Source organism: Notamacropus eugenii, chromosome 5 (genome assembly GCF_028372415.1).
Source record: "Notamacropus eugenii isolate mMacEug1 chromosome 5, mMacEug1.pri_v2, whole genome shotgun sequence".
Lineage (NCBI taxonomy): Eukaryota > Metazoa > Chordata > Mammalia > Diprotodontia > Macropodidae > Notamacropus > Notamacropus eugenii.
This window is the reverse complement of record NC_092876.1, coordinates 229827896-229848277: the sequence shown is the minus strand read 5'-3', so window position 1 is coordinate 229848277 and position 20382 is coordinate 229827896. Positions and strand designations below refer to the sequence as shown.

Sequence of the window (20382 nt, the reverse complement as noted above, 5' to 3'; positions counted from 1 at the left end):
TATATGTATATACACACCGTGCACATATGCGATTATATGTGTATTTATGTGTACTTACTCACAAAATGTTGTTCCAAGTCTCCATGAGACAAGAGGATAGCAGACATGAGATACAGATTTGGGAACTCACATAAGAAAAAGGAAAGTTGCAGACTCATCCTATCACTTACTACTCCTGGGAAGTAGATGACCTTTTACCCTGAAGATTCCTTTATTCTGAAGACTCTAGAGACATATTATCAAAACTCAAGTTGCCAAACTCAAGTTTGATTTATGATTTTATCAGCCTTAGAATTCTTTTTGACCAGTACAGGTTAACCCATCAACAACTCTTATTTTATGTCCCATAAATTTTCCACAGAGGAGTTACCCAATATACTTCCTCTAAGTCAAAGATTCTTAATCTGGGGTCTGTGAACTTTAAAAAATATTTTGTAACTGAATTTTGATATAACTGATTTTCTTTGTAATTACGTATTTTATAATAAGAGTAACTGTTAACATTTGTGCAGTGCTTTAAGGTTTTGCAAAGTGCTTCACAAATATTATCTCGCCTGATCCTCACAAGTCTGGTGAAGAAACTTAGACAGAGTGACTTGCCCAGGGTCTCACAGTTACTAAGTATCTGAGGTTGAATTTGAATTCAGGTCATCCTGACTCCAAGTTCAGTACCCTAATCACTATGTCACCTGTTTCACATTTTATTTTATGCATTAAAATTTTTTAAGTTTCCATAGTTTTCACCAGATTGCCAAAGGAATCCATGACATAAAAAAATGTTAAAAAAAACTCCTTCTATGTCTCTTCTAACATTAGCAAGACTAGGTCTCAATCTATTCCTCATTCTACCAGCTCTTCTCATTACACAAGTACAGAATGATAACTGGGTATTTTTTTTTTAGTTTTTTTAATTTATTTTCATCTTAAATACAAAATAAGAAAAGAAAAGAAAAACATTGCCATGTACACAGCAGAACATAAGAGAGGATTCAATATAAAGCAATAAATTTCCATTTCAAGAAGACCCATATATGAATACTACACATTATTTTCAAAGCTGTCCATGTTTTCTTTGCTTCCTTCTATGTTTTCTTTTGTTCTCTGCTGTTTATTTTTTACCTTACTTTTTACCCTTCCTTTCTATCACTCCCCATAAGGCTACAATTAAGTACAGGTGGACATATACACATATATACATGCATACACATACATATATACAAGCATACACATAGATATCCATAAACATATATATGTGTATATATACATGTATATACTCAGACACATATACATAAGACTGTAGTATGCTTATTTCCATTGTCATCTGTTTCTGTGAAGGTGGATGGCATCTTTCTTCATAAGTCCAAGTCTTTCCATATTTTTTAAAATCTACTAGGTCATCATTGCCTACATCAAACAATATTCTAACCCAATCACATTCTATCTGTGAGATTGTCTGTGAGAGTTTCCCCCCATTTTCTGCATTCCCTCTATTCTTGGCTACCTAGGTTTTATTTATACAGGAAAACTTTAATTTAAAGTAATCAAAATTAGCCATTTTACAATTAAACACTGTTCTGACCTTATAATATGTTAAGGTCTGAAACTACTGAATCTAGTTCTCTCACATCTTTTTCCCCTGGTTTTCCTGAAGTTTATGACTCACTACTCTTCTGAATGAACCATGTTATTATGTTTTCTGACTCAGTAAGATAATTTTTTAGTATGGGATAATATTTTTATGCCATCTCTTACACATAAGCCATCACTGAGAATATGCTGCACCTTGCTAAAGACTGCAACTCATCTTACCATTGTCTTAGGGGTAACTCACAATTTTAATTCTCTGGAAGGCATGTTGTTCTTTGAGTTGTAGTCATATAACATTGCCAGAATGGTTGTTTTTATTTTAAAAAAAAAAAGGATGTGTTTTTCTGTCAGGGAGCATCTTGGGAAACGCTGAAAGCATGAAACCACTGCTTGAATGCAACCCAACCTGCTCTCTCCTCCTCTACAATCCTATGCCTTCGAGGCATCATCCATTTGCAGTGACTTTCCAAGATACAAGTCGTAATGAACTAGGAAAGGGCCAATATCTCCAGGGTAGAATGCACATTCTGCATGCTTGCAGACAAAAGACCACGGTATTCAACTCCTGGTATTATTGTCAGTTAGATTTCACAACTACAGGTGACAATAAATTCTACACAGTTCAATCTTTGCCAACAATTTCCTTTCAATCACGTCTCTAGTTCACCTCCATGAAGTGGATCTTACCAAAGCCTTGTACCTGGCTTCTAAGAAAAAGGCAGAGTTTCTCCTGCTTTCAAACAGCCCATGCTCTGGGGTTCCCTTCCACCCAAAGGGGGCAATGAGGAAGAAACACAAGTGACACAATAATAACATGCGTTTGAAGCAAAGAAAATTCTTATTAAGCAAAATCTTCATGTCAAGGACTAAAAGTAACATGTTGGTTTTTTTTCCTCAGCAGAGAATCCTTCTCTTATATTGGTATGCCACAGCTCTTGTTCAAATTTCAAAACAATACTAATGCTGCAACAAGTGCTAAAGCAATGTCTTCACACACACATTTCATATGAAATTTAGTAACTCCAAAATATTTATGGTACTTTTTTTTATCTTGGCAGCATACAAAATTGTTCTAAAGGAACAAAGACACATTATACAGAAAAGATATGGGGAAAGGGACAGTAGAAAACAGAGAGGTGGAAATGGGAAGTTAGTAAAAAAATAAAAGCTCATAAATGCAGATAAGTAGAGTAAAAGACGGAGTGCATAGACTCAACTCCAAGTTCAAATCTGACCTCAGACACTCAGACCCTGGAAAAGTCACTTAACCCTGTCTGCCTCAGTTTGCTCATCTGTTAAGTGACCTGGAGAAAGAAATGGCAAACCACTGCAGTGTCTTTGCCAAGAAAACCCCAAACAGGGTCACAAAGAGTTGGAAACAACTAAAGGAATCAACAACGACAAATGTTCCTAGAAACAGAATAGATACAGAATGACCACTTACTCCATTTTTTTGTATTCCTTAACACTTCCTGTCCCCAATGCCTGGGATACTCTCCTTTCTTATTTCTGCCTGTTGGCATTTCTGATTTTACTTCAAGACTCAGACTCATGAATACATCACCTTCCACCAAAGGCTATTTCCATCCTTTGGGGCAGCTAGTGGACAGAGCACCAGTACAGGAGTCAGGAGGACCTGAGTTCAAATCTAACCTCAGATACCTGACACTCACTAGCTGTGTGACCTTGGGCAAGTCATTTAACTCTGATTGCCTCATCCTGGGTCATCTCCAGTCATCCTGATGAATATCTGGTCACTGGATTCAGATGGCTCTGGAGGAGAAGTGAGGCTGGTGACCTGCACAGCCCTCCCTCCCTCAAAACAAAGTCAAATGCAATGCATGTCATTATTTCTCTGATGGCATGGTCTTCTTCAGCAACAAAGGATGAACACACACACTTCCATCCTTTTCAATGGCTAAAGCCTTCCCTTCCAAAGTTACCTTGTATTTATTCTGCAAGTTATCCTGAACAAACCTCTTTGATGCACCTGTTCTATCCACCATCACAATGTAAGATCCTTGAGGGCAGGGAACATTCTTGATTTTTCTTTGTATCCTCAATGTTCAGTAAAGTACCTGGTACATAGTAATTAATAAATGCTTGTTGATTGATTTAGGAAATATCATAATTAAATCACATTAGAAAATAATCTGTTGTTTTAAAAGAAACTTCCACAACTTTTCTAAAAAACATAAAAAGGAAAAGAAAATTAAATATGCAAATTATTTTAATATCTAGAGAAAATGAGTGATTTTATGAATATACACATTTCTACCAGAAAGAAAATGACTATATTGGAATAAAGAGAAATAATGCTACTGAAGAAGAACTGGATTCTAACTGTTTACAAAGGAAAGAAAGGTTTTTTGCTTTTAGTCCAGAGTAATTTTGTTGTTGTTGTTTTAAATTTCTTTAATGTTGTTAATTTTTATGTCTTCAAGTCTGCATCTATGGGCCTATTGGGAAGTGAGTGTGAGTCAAAGAGTCTATTTGTTGTTCATTATAAATAGATGATAACTTGCCATTAGCAAGTTACTTTATTACTAAGAAATTGAAGAGGGGATTACTTCCTTTCTAACATTTCTTCTTTGTGCCTTAATATCCTAAGATGCTCTTACAATGCAATTTAGTGTGCTGTATGTTTTCCACCAAAGACATAGCTCCTGCTGCTATCACCCTTGTTACGTTTCCAAGTTACTGGTGTCCCCAAGGGAGTGATGGTCCTAAGAAAAATAACACAGTGTACCATCCCCACACTTGTTTATATTGAGGAAATCAGAAGAAATTGAAAGCCAGCCTAGATGGGGAGGGCACTGATAAGGAAGGAAGGAAGGATGGAAGGAAAGAAGGATGGAAGGAAGGAAGGAAGGAAAGAGAGAGGAAGGGAGGGAAGGAGGAATGATTTAATAAGTGCTTACTCTGTTCCAGGCACTGTGCTAAGCATTTTATAAATAGTATTTCACAACAAAGATGTAGGTGTTACTATTATCTCCATTTTACAATTGAGGAAACTAAGCCTGACAAAGGCTAAGTAACTGACCCAACAGCTAGTAAGGGTCTGAGGCTGGATTTGAAATCAAGTGTTTTTGACTGCAGGTATGGTGTTCTATCCATCGGACCATTTAGATGCCACAGGTAATCATAGAATTCCAGACTTACGTGCCCTGAGACCATCAGCTCCAATCTCTGTCTGAACAAGGATCATCTCTACAAGTGGACTAACTAATAATGTGCCTAGCTTCCAAAGCCCCCTGGTGAGGAGAAGCCACTCCCTTCAAGGGCAAGACATGAATGACGCTGTTCTGATCAGTACAGAGATTTTCCTGCATCAAGCTTAAATCTATCTCTCTATAATTTCCAGCACTCAGTTCTACTTCCACTGCTTGGCACTAAAAAGAACAAATCTAATCCTTCTTCCCCATAAGAGTCCTTCAGAAACTTAGGATCCAAGGATCATACATTTAGGGCTAGAAGGAACCTTAGGAGTCAGCTAGCCCAATCCCTTCATTTTACAGATGATAAAAATTAGACCCAAGGAAATTACTATAACATTGTTACTATATTATATTACTATAATATTGTTACTATAACAATAACAATAGCTAACATTTAAGTGGCATCTAAGTAGTACAATGGATACAATGGATATTGGCCCTGGAATCAGGAAGACTTGGGTTTAAATCTGGCCTTAGATATTTATCAGCTTTGTGACTCTGGGCAGGGCACTTAATCCTATTTGCCTCGGTTTCCTCATATGTAAAAGGATCTGGAGAAGGAAATAGCAAACCTCTCTAGTATATGTGCCAAAAAAACAAAAACAAAAACAAAAATAAAATGGAGTCATGAAGAGCCAGACGTGACTGAAACAACAGAACAACAACAAAGCATTTACATAGCACTTTACTTATCTTTCTACTGTCTAATGCTGCCTTCCAGAATTCCTGTCCCCTCCTAAGTATTCTTTTCTCTATTTTGACCAGACTCAATTCTGTCAGCTGATGCTCATATGGCATGATCTCATGGCCCTTCCCTATATTTATTACTTTTCCTCTGGGCACTTTCTAGCTTATCAATATTCTTTTTGGAAATATTTTCTTCTTTATTGTGAACTTACCAATCATCAATAAACATACTATTTTGATATACAAAGATTTTCTAAAAATGTGCCCAGAACTGAACACAACACACCAGATGTGGTCCAGCTAGAGGAAGGTGAAGAAAGACTATCTCCCATCTCCCTGATCTTAATCACGATGACACTCTCAATGCATCTAGAGACAAAATTAGTATCACTGGTTGCTATTATTAATCTGTTAAGTCTGTAATAAATCAAAACCCAAGATCTTTAACAGAGGAACTCTACTTACCCATGTCTAGCCTATCCAGAGGGTGTTGAGCTCAAACTAACTCCGGTGACCCTGTTGTTACATTTTCAATGTGAGCATTTATATCTCATAAAGGGGCAAATGCTACAAATCATGGCTTGATTGCTTTATTAATTGTCCAGACATGAGAAAATCATGGAGAAAAAGCTAATAATGCAGATTAAACTCAAAAGTGTGTCTTGAATTTGTTTTTTGGTTGATTGTTTTTTCCTGGAGAGTTGGTTGCTAAACATTTAGCAGCATGTTCTTGTCATCTAAAATTTGTGAAGCTGATTTTTTCCCCAGCCCAAGTCTTTATATTTGTCCCTTTTAAATTTCTTATTAGTTTCTATTCTAGTGTTCCAGAGCATATAGGTCTTTTTTTGTATCCTCACTCTGTCATCCAGTATGTAAGCTAAACCTTCCAGCTTTGTGTCATCTGCAAATATGAAAAGCATGCCAAATATTCCTTTAACCATGTAATTGATAAAAATATTAAAGAACACAGGCACAGACCCCAAGACCCTCTACTAGAGAACTCCTTCCAAATTGGCAAGGTGTTCCTACCTTCATTCTAAATACAGATTAGTATTATCTCTAATACGTGGTCCTTCCTGTTCTCCACAGGTGATAGTACTCCTTATTGAAATTATTTTTTGTGCTTAAGTATACAAATAAATACGCATACATGCATACATGTATAATACATATACATATGTAGGTATATATAATGCAATGTATAGCTATTTATATAGATAAGCAAATATATATAGTAGCTATAGTATCAATCCATCTGTACACATAAATACATGTTTTTGTGTATATATCTACACATGATGTATATAATTTATGTATATGGTATATCATCCCACCCAACTAAAAATGTAAGCTACTTCAGGGAAGGGACTGTTTCATTTTTGTCTTGATATCTTCAAAGCCTTACACACTGTTGTTCAGTCATGTTCAGTCATGTCTAACTCTTTGTGAACCCATTAGGGGTTTTCTAGAAAAAGTGGTTTGCCATTCCTTCTCCAGCTCCTTTTACAGATGAGGAAACAGGCAAACAGGGTTAAGTGACTTGCCCAGGGTCACACAGCTAATAAGAGCCTGAGGCCAGATTTAAGCTAGGAAGATGAGTCTTCCTGACTTCAAGCCTAGCACTCTATCCACTGTGCCACCTAGATGCCCACCTTACACATAGTATAAGCTTAATAAATGTTTGTTGAATTTAACTGAAATTAAACAATTAATGATTAGTCATTAAGAACAACCATTCAACCAGTTCCAAATCCATCTAACTGCATTATCATGTCACTTGTACCTCTTCATCTAGTCAAGATAGCATTCAAGACTAGACAATCCTTTGTTGGCATCCAAATAAACTATGAAAAAGCAGGAATTTTTCAAGTATGAGACTTACTTATGAAATGGTATTTAAACTCTAAAACAGAAAAGGAAAGGAAGGAAAGAAATGAAATGTTAAATACACACAATTTTTCAATTGTTTAGAAACTGACTCCCTATCCCTTTTCTCTTTTTAAAATATATACATGGAACTTCACTAAAAAATCCGTGGCTCTAAGAATTAGCATCTTTTGCTGGACAAAGACAGAAATGTTATGCTATTTAGATCTAATTAATTTTGCTATTAGTGACTGGCTAATTCTGTGTGAGTCACTGTTCTTTAGTAACTTGTGAAGAAAATTTTGTAGACTAATGAAGGTTATATTAAAAAGTGGCAATAAACCAGGACCAAAACATATACACAAGAGTCCCTGTACTACCTTCCCCCCATCCAATTCCAATGTACACAAAAATAAAAGAGAAAATCAGAGGACTCTTGGTGATAGAATATCATCCTTGTCTCCACTATATTGATGAACCCGTGATCACATCACTGTGGGTACTCCCTCAAAGAAAGCAGATCATAATTCATCTATTTCCACTCATCCCATGTGACTATTATCCATTTCTGTCTACAGTCCTTCACAGGTATCTACACAGTGCACTAAAGTGTTTCCTCTCATTCTTTGGCCAATAAGTTAGTGGTCTAGCCATCAGTGACCTCTTCTCTTGTCATATGACTGATGCATCTTTTTTCCCTCATCTTATTTATGTGTTGCAGCCTGCTCCCACCAACTATTCATCTCTCAAGAACCCTAATGTAGTTTTCAACTTGAATTTATCACAGATTTTGGTATTCTAAGCCTCAGTAGAGGAGTTTTGTTATTAAAAGATGGATTTTTGTTTCTGGGAAAAGTTTGAGGATATTTAAACTATTGCACACTGTCCTAGAGTCAGGCTAATTCACATGCCTTCTCTTCTTCAACTTACAACTCATTGTCTATTGACTATGCCTGCCCAAGATACATACTAATGGACCAATTCCACAGGCTCATCCCATGTGATAGTCTGGACAACACATATTCTTCTCCACTTGGTTTTTCCTGTATGGATAAGCTCTTTTGAGTGATTTTGACTTTCCTTTAAAATCATCTGCAGTTTTCTGGGGCATAATGCAATCAGTTCAATGTCATCAGCAAAGGCAAGCAACAGGTAAACTTCATAATTTTTTCAGACTCTCCCCTTCATTTGGACTCTGTACTAGCCAGCCTCCATAATGGTAACAAATACCTTTGTTACACATATCTTGCTGCTTTGCCAAGAAAACACCAAATGCAGTCATGAAGAGGTGGATATGACTGAAATGACTGAAAAACAAAAATTCACATTACCTACTCTGTAGGATTCTTTTCTGAAAGCTTTAAAGACTTGTGAGTAATATGTGTGTCATCATTCTTTCTAGATAATTTACTTTAATTGGATGATCAAGTAAAGTTGCTATGAAATTGATTTGAGAGAGAGAAGAAAGGGAAACGTCTGGAGTGACAGGGTAGGTCTAAGTGGGGTCTATGGATGTGCTCTGATCACTGAAGCTTGTTGGCCATATGAGGACAGGAGATGTCCAAGGGAAAAGAGAAACATTAGGATTCAGTAAAAGAAGTGGGGAAATGGCAAAGACAAGCTTTTCTTGATTAATAATTGTAATAAACTTTCAATTTCCCCTAAAGTCAGGTCAACAGCAATATTACCACTAAAAATTATCATGATGTGTATATATTTATAGCTACAGGCATAGATATAGACATGTATATATAAAACATTTTTACATCTGCATGTTTTTCCAGACCTGTGATATATATTATGCATACACACATACACATGTGCTAAATAAAGCTTTCAAATTAAAAATCAAGTTTTTCTAAGACATTTTAGCCTCCCCACATCATTATGATGCTATACACATAGTCAGTAGCATCATAGTAACTTGCATTAAAATTAAAGTTGTTAGGCTAAATTATTGCCATGAGTCCCCTTATGCATGTATTCACTTATTATGGGGAGAAGCAGAGGAAGGGTCTTCTGAAATAATTCTCAATCAGTTGCTTCTATTTGCAATGTCCAAAATACATCTGATATTTATACAGATCCAGTCAGAAAATATTTTCATTGTCTTTAAAATTTTGGAATGACGACAATTTGTTGCTCACCCTAAAAGCCTTCCAATACCTCAAACTGCTGGTAATCATGTCTAAACATAACAGATCAATAGTTGTGTTTAACAAAAATGCCTAACAATAACATTCAGTTATTTCATTTAATTCAGTATGGTTTGGGATGTTTCATTGCCCAAGGCTTAACTCATTAATTTCACAGGTGGCGTGGCCAAATTTTGATTACGGAAGTGTGGGGGACCAGTAGGAAATCTGATAGAAACTACCGGCTACCTGCTAACCATCACCCTGAAACCCAGGCATAAAGAAGGAGGGGGGAGAGAGAGAAAGAGTTTGGAGAAAATGGGAAGGGATGGGGAGCCAGGCACCCAGCAGCAAAACGCCAAGAAGAAAGTAACCTATAGACCAGCTTACCCTCAATAGTCTAAAATTGGTTTCTCTTGGATTGTGGGGGTGGGAGTAGAGAGTGAAGGAGGGGAGGGAGAGAGAGAGAGAGAGACAGAGAGAGAGAGACAGAGAGAGAGAGAGACAGAGAGACAGAGAGAGACAGAGAGAGAGAGAGAGAGAGAGAGACAGAGAGAGAGAGAGAGAGAGAAAGTGTTAGCTACAGAGTGGTACCAAAAGCTCAGACTGAGAAAAGAGCTGCTTCTACTTGAATTGTGATGTACATCTGCCCAGTAAAGTTGATGAAACCCTCTAACCTCTAACTTTAGGATCTGAAAACTTTTTCTCATCCATTAAACAGTTAACTGTCTTACCAACCTCAGTCTCAACAGAAATGCCTTAGCTAAAATGTCAACAGTAATCATCAGGCTTTGTTGCTCTTACCTCTCAAAGGCAATCCTGTGTACTCAGTGTCTTTTATGCAAATTGCAAATCTCTGCTTTGCAGGCATTCTCTCTCCTGCAACCTTGTTTCACAGCGGCTATTTCAACAGCCTTGGTTGTTTCTTTAGTCCACTTCCCCTCCAGATCTAAGCAAGATGCGTCCATATCCTAGTCTTTCCAATCACACAGTAGTGTTCTGAAGACTCTGAGGTTCTTAATACTAAATGAGTCAATATTTTTTTTCCTTATGGCTGTCCAAGAAGACAACCCTGTGACCAAAAGGGTCCTTTAGAGAGAATGTGCTGATTTTTTTTTTTAGAATGAACTTTCTTCTCTATCCCTTCCAAAAACAAAATAAAGGTAATAATAACTAGCATATTTTGCTAGGATTCAAATATTTTAAGATTAGCAAAGTTATTTTTATACATATTATATATATACATATATACATATGTGTATGTATGCATAAAAGTATATATACATATGTGCATTTACACAAATATATGTGCATATATGTATCATTTGATCCATAAAATATCAATGTCTCAGGAGAAGAAAGCATTCTCCATCACAGCAAACATAATGCAAGAAAAGTAAATTAGATCACAGGTGGCACAGTGAATAGAGCACTGATCCGATAGTCTAGAAGATGCCAGTTCAAATCTGGCCTCAGACCCTTACTGGCTGTGTGACCCTGGGTAAGTCACTTAACCCTATTTGCTCATCTGTAAAATGAGATGGAGAAAGAAATGGCAAACCACTCCAAGTGTCTTTGTCAAGAAAACCCCAAATGGGGTAAAAAAAAAGTCAGACATGACTGAAATGACTGAGCAACAGTAAGAAATATATAATATAATATAGTGACAATTACTGAAAATGAATGCATCATATTGCTCTCTGGGTCCCTGTGACTCTCTTGAGGGGAGGGAGACATATTTCATTCTCTATTCTCCAAGAGCCAAATTGCCTGAAGGCCAAATTCCTTTGAGTGATCTTTTTGTTTATTATTTGATAGCCATTGTAGTCATCATATACAATGTTGTTCTGGTTCTGCTGATTCCTTCATATGTATTGTCTTATATTTCTCTTAAAATCACTTTGGACTTCATTGATCTGTTCCTTAGTACAGTGATTCCATGTAACTTAAAGTAGTGGGTAGAATATTGGATTTAGAGTTAGGAAGACCTGAATTCAAATGCTACCTCAGTAACTTATTAGCTGTGTGGCTTAAAAATATCACGTAAACATTTCTGGGCCTCAGTTTCCTCACCTGATAATGATGGGGGCTGGGGTTGGGCTCAGTTTCTTTGAATCTCCCTTCCTATTCTAAGTGAAGAAGAGGAGAGGAGAGGGTAAAGGAGGGGGGAAGGGAATAAATATTTATATAGTAGGGACTATTCTATACTAGGGATTCTGCTAAGCACTTTTACAATCCCAACTATGATCTCTTGATCTTTTAATTATGAAAAAGAAAAGCAGTGAGCAGAGATCAATATATTTTTGTGTCATAATACCTATGTTCAAATCCTGGCCCTGCTATCCACTTATCTGTGTGGACAAAGTCACCTGGACGTTCTGGACTTCGGAAAAAATGAGGGGGTTGGTTTAGATGTTTCTAAGGTCTCTTCTAGCCTAATAATAACAATATTAAATATTCATCTAGCACTTTGCAAAATGCTTTATATATATTATCTCATCTGATTATCACACCAGTACTTTGAGGTGGTTGTTACTACTATTCCAGCTTTATAGACAAGGGAATTGAAATTGAGGTTAAGTGACTTGCCCAGGGTCACACAGCTAGTAAGGGTCTGAGGCCAGATTTGAACTTAGGAAGATGAGTTTTCCTGACTCCATACCAGCACTCTATCCACTGCACCACTTAGCTACCCTATGTGTTTCTACCCAACTGCCTTTCTTTGCTGTGGGGGAGGCTGGGTGAGGAAGGCAAGCACAGGAAGAATGTATATCCAGAAATTACAGTGATACAAAATAAAACCAAAAAAGCATACATGTAACATTTTAAAATTATTCCATGCTATGGGGCAAGAAGTATGGAGAACCATAACCCCTCTGATTGGAGGGTAGTGGACTCCTCCTAGAACCTTGAGTTAAGAAGGGTAGCCAGGCCAGCCAGATCTTCATTTCCCATCAGGTTGTTCTCCTCTAGATTCCTCTGTCATGAAGCACCTTTATCCCACTTTAACCCAGCCCTGCCCCTCTTCAGCTTCCTTTTATGTAATATCTTCCCCGTTTAAATTGTAAATTTCCTAAAGACAGGGACTGTCTTCTTTTTGCTTTTATTATTTGTACTCCCAGGTTTAACACCATGTGGGTACATAGTAAATACTTAATAAATGCTTTTTGACTGCCTGACTGACCATAATAAGGCATGGAGAAACAGAGGCAGATAAGAATCAAGATCAAATAAAATAGCACATGTAGGAAAATCAAAATGCGATATAAAAAGTACCTTATTATTGTGAATGAAATATTTTACCTTGATCAATCCACTTACTTATTGCCTCCTACATTCTTCCTTTTCCTTAACAAATAGACAGCAAGAAAGTATGTTAGAAATGATAACAACTAAGTTCCTTTTGCTCATCCACCAAAATCATAACCTAGAGAAAAATGGAAGAGTCAAACACTAGTCTTGCAAGCTAATTCGGACTCAGATTTCTCCCTTTAAAAAAATTCTACTCACCTGCACTAATTACTATTAGTAATTCTAATAGGATTTTTACTATTCTAATGGGATAATTCCTATTAGTAATTCTAACTAGGATAACTCTCAACTACCATAAAGTGAAATACTTACGAGAATGCAATTTGATCTCAATTTTACAAAGGATTCTTAAAATATTTTCTTCTAATATTTCCTTGAATCAATGCTTGGTATTAAGTAAAACTATTCAGTGTCATATAATATGGTTTTATCCTAAATGTTAGAATGTTACATGGGAAGACTTCTCCCTTCAAACATAAAAGACACTGCAAGGCAACCAAAAACAGTAAGCAAAAATATGATGCAATGAAGGAGGTGGCTTCCTTATCTGAGACTTTGGCTTTGCTTCTTACTATTTAGCCTTAATATCAATTCTGTAACATAATCGGTGGAGAAAGATGTCAAAACTTTGGCAATCTGAAGGCAGTTTGTCTACCAACCAGCACCCTTCATTTTCAGTCTTCTAAAATTTCTCCTGTGTACTCCTTGAGTTTTATACATTCCTCCTTGTGCCCCTTTGAAAAAATCTCTATTTCAGTTGTCAAAAAGGATGTGAGCACTTGTAAAAGAATATGCCTCAAAACTGACAAGTATATGAATGAGTTGAGGCTAGGCAGAAAGTAAAAAAAATGCTTCTCATCAACGTCTCAGCACATTGCTCATTGAACAACTTCTGCTATGTTCATCTGCAATAGGGTGCCAATGCCAGGGTGGGTCAGCAACCATTTCCAGTATTTAATAAATCGTTATTGAGTTGAACTGAAAACACAACACATACACACACACACACACACACACACACACACACACAAACTTGCTTCTTCTGGAGGACTACTAGAAAGACATATTCAATTTCCCTTTTTATCATAAATTTATGTTTGTTTACTGGAAAAGACAAAAATGCTAACCTTTTATACTTGATTTCAATTTATTCACCCACAATTTGCATTTGAATGGCCACTAACACAATCACTAGAGCAGTTTAAGAGAAGTCACCCCCAATTCTGTGAGCTCTTGGTCCATTCCTATGATAAGGAAGTACTCAATGCCAAGAATGTTATTATTAAATGGTTACAGCTCATACTCACTCTCCTCTCTCTGCTATCATATTATCCCCCTCTTTCATTAATTTATTCAACTCCATGTCTTTACTTTCTATATTTTTGCTTTTTTTTTTTTTAGAAGGGGGAAGCAAGGCAATCAGGGTTAAGTAACTTGCCCAAAGTCACACAGCTAGTAAGTATCAAGTGTCTGAGGCAGGATTTGAACTCAGATATTCCTGACTCCAGGGTCAGTGCTTTATTCACTGTGTCACCCAGCCACACCTACATTTCTGTCTTTTGCACTACTTCCCAACAGTTGAGACCTCCTCTTTACCTTAGAAGTAGCTTAAATAGGGAGTTATGTTATTAGACTGGCACAAGGAGCCAGCTGGCACACAGCAAAACTGGGTATGGGGGAAGGGAATGGAGTACATCAATCTTTGTTCACCACATTCTTCCTCAAAAATTTGAAAAGTCACTTGCTGTCAAAATTCATACGCACACACTATTGAAGAGTATAGCTTTAGATTCTATGAGTGATGGTTGAAGAAGACATAGTCACTAATTTCAAGAGGGAGGACACATAAAAGGAAAAGTTAACAAAATAAGGCAGTATATATATGATTCACTGTCAAGCGAGTGTTCTAGAAAAGAGGGTTTGGAGGAAGGATAAATATAGCATGAGAGAACAATAAAGGATTGGAGGTGAACCTTGAAAGTTTGGGAGAATGTAACACTGATCATTACCGTACCCAGCCCACACTGCTTTCTCCCTCCTCTGGATTCTTTACAACCTTTATTGTCCCTATTAATGCTGCCTTATATTTTGTTAGCAAGAACTTTACATGTTGTGGTACATCTTATCTCCTAAATTATATTAATTAAGTTCCTTAAGGATTCCATGTACTTACTTCTTTGTTTCTCTGGTACCCCTCAGTATAGTACCCTGTATACCAAAGGTGCTCAATAAATATATTGATTGACTAATTAATGATAAAAGCTGGGATGGGTACATTCAGATCAGGATTGATATAGCCTGATGATCGATGGAATCCAGGAAGGGAAGATCCTTTGAGATTCAGATGTTTGATGAATCTTCAACACAAATGATGAAATCACCAAGAATCTTCACAAGAATAGAGAGAAAATGTATATGTATATATGTATGTATGTGTGCATACACACATACATATATGTACACATACACATACATTTTATATTTTATATGTAAACACACACATGTACACATACACACACAAGGTACTTAAGTCCAAAATGTTCTTAAAGCATGGTAGATGAATAGCCAAGAAGATTTGGTGATAATAGCATAACCAGGCAGCAGAAGTTTAAAATTAAAAGGAGTGGTATCATGGCAGATCAGTAATCTAGAAATGACAATGGAAAGGTAAGAAGATAGCAGATCGCTGCTGACAACTTGTTTAAAGTCTTGGGAAAAACTAAGGCTCCCATGGAAGAGAGTATCAAAGGATATGAGGGCATCATTTAAAAGGTTGAGAATGAATGGGGGGGTATCATGGAACACAGGAGGAGAGAGTAATAAAGAAGTTGACTAGGACAAAACAAGGGACATGAAACTGAGGAAAGAACACTGGTTCTGAAGTCAGAGAACCTGGGTTCAAATATTTCCTCTAATGCTTACTACCTATGTGACCCTGGGAAAGTCATAACCTCCCCGAACCTCAGCTGGACTAGTCTGGTCAGCTTTGGATCATGATCCCATGACTAGAGGGGTTCTCTGGATAGGAATAAGAGTTTAAAAGGAAGTGATGGACAAAGGGCTATGTGGGTTCCAGCAGATATGGAGATCTGATAAGGCAAACAATAGGTTGGGAGGCAGAGTGTAAATATTTTAATAGCCAGAAAAAAACAAGGTGCACAGAGTCTATATACTCAAGGAAGCTAAAAGTTAGGAGAAAGGGAGGGAACACATAAAAGCAATAGGAAGAAATGATATATATTCAAGTACACAAGTCCAACTCCAAATAATCTTGATATATATTCAAGTACACAAGTCCAACTCCAAAAAATCTAAATATAATATTAGTGTGATAAGGCCAGTAGACACTCTAGTTACTAAACACGTAAGCAGAAAGCCTGCATCATGTTGGGGTGATGTGGGGGTGAAGGTGGGGGAAGGAGGAAGACAGGCAAGGAGTTCTTGAGTTTGATCAGCAGCTGAGATATACAAACCCTCCCTTGACAATTAAACTACCCCTAACTCTAATTATAAGAAGGATTCTGGGTATTACATTTATTATGTTGTTTTTCTGGAGCTTCTAACCATTTTGACTTCTCAGAGACCCTTCCAAACTTCTCAAGACAGGAAGGAATCTGAAGAGATCAGAGAAAAAGGAAAAGGATAAAATATACAAAAATGCTTATAGCAGTTCTTTTTGTGTTGGCAAAGAATTAGAAATTGAGGTGATGCCCATCAACTGGGGAAAGGATGAACAAATTGTGGCATATAATCGTGATGGAATATTACTGTGCTATAAGAAATGATGAGCATGAGGCTTTCAGAAAAACCTAGAAAGACTGATATGAACTGATGCCAAGTGAAATGAGCAGAACCAGGAGAACATCGTATACAGTAATAGCAATATTGTAAAATGATCAACTGTGGATAGCTTAGCTATTCTTAGTAACACAATGATCTGAAGGACTTATGGTGAACAATGCTATCCACTTCCAGACAATAAATTGATGGAGTCTGAATACAGATTGAAGTATACTTTTTTTTAACTTTATTTATTATTCTTGGGTATGAGGCGTTTTCTTGTCTGTGTTTTCTTTTGCACTACGGTAAATGTGGAAATAGTTTGTATGACTCTGCACATATACAATCATTATCAAATTGTTTGCCTTCTCAAGGAGGGGTAGGGGAAAGAGGGAGAGAATTTGGAACTCAAAATCTTAAAAAATGAACATTAAAAAGTTTTTGTTTACATGTAATTGAGAAAAATAAACAACATATATACTAAGAAAAAAGATAAGAAGGAGTCTACGGTTTCAGCCCTAGGAGTCCATTTTTATATTAATATGCCTCATTCATTTTTCCTTAAAATTAAATTTCACTTGAAGCATTAGATTTCAACTGCTGAGATACTTTTCCTGGCATAATTGAAAGCCAAACCTTGGAGAGCGAAAACCTGTCAGTATGAAAAGGCATCTCAGACTCAAAATAGTAAGGACTTCTCTTTAACTAGAGTTGGAAGTGATAGCACTCCTGCTTAAATTATCAAGTATGGAGGGAAAGTTCCCCAAAGAGAGAAGTGTTAGAGTAAAACTGCAGTATCCCCTGGGAATGCAACAAACTTCACTGCAGTTAACAACTAAACTTGGTACCTTTACTCTAGGCTGAAATCTTTTCCTTATCAGTGAATAGATTGGATGCCTTAACACTTCTCTCATTTCTATATTTTCTGTGAGATAATAGTTTCTTGGATATGAGCTTATCATAAAAATCACAAAGCCAAAGGGGACCTTTAAAAGCCAGATAGCCCATCCATACCTCCTGGCAATATCAAACTTAACCTATCCCAGAAAGATGGCTAGCTATTCCTTCCAGACTAACTCTCCAGAGAACAAGATGCTACAACTTCCAGTGATATTTATTAGGCTCCAACATCTCATAACTGACAATCAGAATTTTTGTTCTCTTCTCTAAACTAGGTAATGTAAGGTTATTTAGTTTATCACTGCCTTCCTTTCTCAAAAAAAATTCATTCAAGGTATAGACAACCAGAGAATTAGTCACTTTCCTCTGTTTTGAGTCACTTCATTAATTAATCAACAAACATTTATTAAAAGTACCTAACCACCGATTCAAGGTTTCCAACATTTAGCTTAGACATTCTTCCAATATACTCTAGCTTATATTTTTTCTGGATGGGCCCTTAATATTTAATGGATGTTTTTTTCTTTCTAGAAAGTTGCTATAATTGGAGTGAAACTATTACTTGAACACTTGTACATTGCATATTGTAGGTGTTTAATAAAATTTGTCAGATTGAACTGATTTTAAGTATGAATTTAGGGAGGAACCTTAGAAGGTGAAGGAATAGGTTTTTAAAAATTCCCCTAAGAAATATATTCCGAAGCATCATGGAAGAAGAACTACTTACATGCTCTCACAGAACCTAGTAAGAGTGCTAGGCTTCTCCTGGTTGCGTCTCTGTCGAAACCAGCGCTGGATACTGCGAACATCCCAGTCTAACTGCTTGGAAAGACCTTCCAATCTCTTCTCATCTGGATGCTATAAAACAAAGCATCAGGAAATTATTATCAATCCACTTTTCAACTTCATACAGTCCCCTTAGGCAATTATAAGCACCCCTAATTTGATCATTTATTAGCCGTTTACTTAGATTTACATGCACACCTTAAAAGAAAACTTCATCATAAAATTGTTAGTAAAAACAATCTTTAAGCAAAAAAGCTCAAAGCTCAGCTTCCTTTACAATAAAAATAAGATTGGGTCACACTTTCCTCTACTGACTCTAACCCTAAGAAGCAGACTCTAACCCAACGAATGGATGGATGGATGGATGGGTGGATGGATGGATGAACAGACAACAAAATAGTACAAGTGCTCTCCATTGTCTCTCTACTAAACATTAAACCACTGCCCAGCATTTAAGGTCCTTCAAATTATGTCTCCAAAATACTTTATAATATTTTACTAATCCTTTCCATGTATTCAAATCCAATGAAACTTGATTTCTCCCTATTCCCAACATATCCTGCATTCTTCTATGTCCTTAAATTACCATCAAACTGGGGAAACAATGGACATTGTGAGTTTCAGCACTTCTTAAACTTGTGGTATACATTAATACAACCTATATCATATTTATCTATATTGTACCATATTCTTTTATGCAACATCAGAGGCATGTACTGGTGATCTCTGTTGATATGATTTTGGGACAATAAAATCACACAGAAGAAGGATGAAATTTTTCTCAAGATATTTTCAATTTGGAAACTTATAAAAGATAATTTCATTTCTTTCCTCTTCCTTCAGATTAGAAAGGGGGAGAATATATCAACTAGAGTAGGCTGAAGATAAAAGACATTGCTTCTCACATCAACTCTATCACTAAGGAGCACTGGGTATATAGGTTGTCTTTGTCTCCATTTTCCCCGTCTTGTAAATGTAGATGATAATGTCTATTCTATTTCACAATTTCAGAAGGGTACCATAAGGACAAAATGGGACAGTGCTTAGGAAAAACAAATCAAAAGCTATTATTACTATTTGGTTCTTTTCTCTAGTACAAATTATAGATCTCACTACCATGTCTAATGCCACTGAATTCTTTTGGGTGGCAAAAAACAAAAGACCTAGCCAATAGGGATAGATTGGAGAAAGACCTCACAAGATGGAAAAAAAAAGGGGATGGGTGAATTATAATGTGGGTAAGGATAAGGTCATGTATTTAAAGACAAAAACAAACTCAAACTATATGATACTACCTAGGTGGCTGCTCTCTGGGCCCTGCAGCCTTGACGCTGTTGACTCTGGAGCTTCCTCAGACTCTGCAGGCTGGGGCTAACGTGGGGAAGCAGGCCAGCAAGGCCCCTTTCACCCTGCAACTGGCCAGGGTCATGGCTTAGCCAGAGATGTGTTCGAGTGGGTGGTTCTGTGATTAGAGAGTCCGAGTCATGAAGACTTAAGCTTGAATCCTGCCTGAGACACTTATCAGCTTAGTTAACTCTTCTCAGCCTCAGTTTTCTTATTTGTTTAATGGGCATAATAAGTGTACCTACCTCACAGACTTGTGATAATCAAATGAGATAACATATAAAACATTTTACAACCTTAAAAGTGCTAAATAAATTCTACCTAGCCACCTCTTGTACAGAAAAGCAACAGCTTAAGCAAAGGTACTGAAAACAAAACAGAAAAAATTCTCCTCTTTTGCAATACCACATGCCACTTTTTTTGCCACAGCCAAAGAAAGATAAATAGAAATTAGAGAAGATTGATAAAAGGGCAATTAAAAAGACTGAGATAGAAAGAGGTATGGCTGCTCTATGAGGGCAAAATAAAAGGATAAGTAATTCAAACTGGAAAAACAAGGAAAGACATAGTCATGGATGGCCTGGATAATATAAATTTACCAAATCCCCAAAATCCCAGGATATTTCCTTAAATCTTAGAAAGTAAGAGAATTGTAATAGAAGAGAATAGAAAGTAAGAGTAATAGAAAGTAAGCAAAAAAATGGATTTTAAAGGGATGTTCAGTCAAATTTTGGAGCAGCAAAGTCATACATACCTAACAAAAGTAG

General features: G+C 36.7%; 1 protein-coding gene across 2 annotated transcripts in view; it reads right to left on the bottom strand.

Moving 5' to 3' along the window:
* Nucleotides 1–20382, bottom strand: part of CERS6 (ceramide synthase 6) — a 291305-nt gene that overhangs the window by 190484 nt on the left and 80439 nt on the right. For both annotated transcript variants that reach the window (XM_072612222.1, XM_072612221.1), the window contains exon 3: nt 18213–18343. In XM_072612222.1, coding sequence (XP_072468323.1) covers nt 18213–18343 — 131 coding nt within the window. The remainder of the gene's footprint in view (nt 1–18212; nt 18344–20382) is intronic.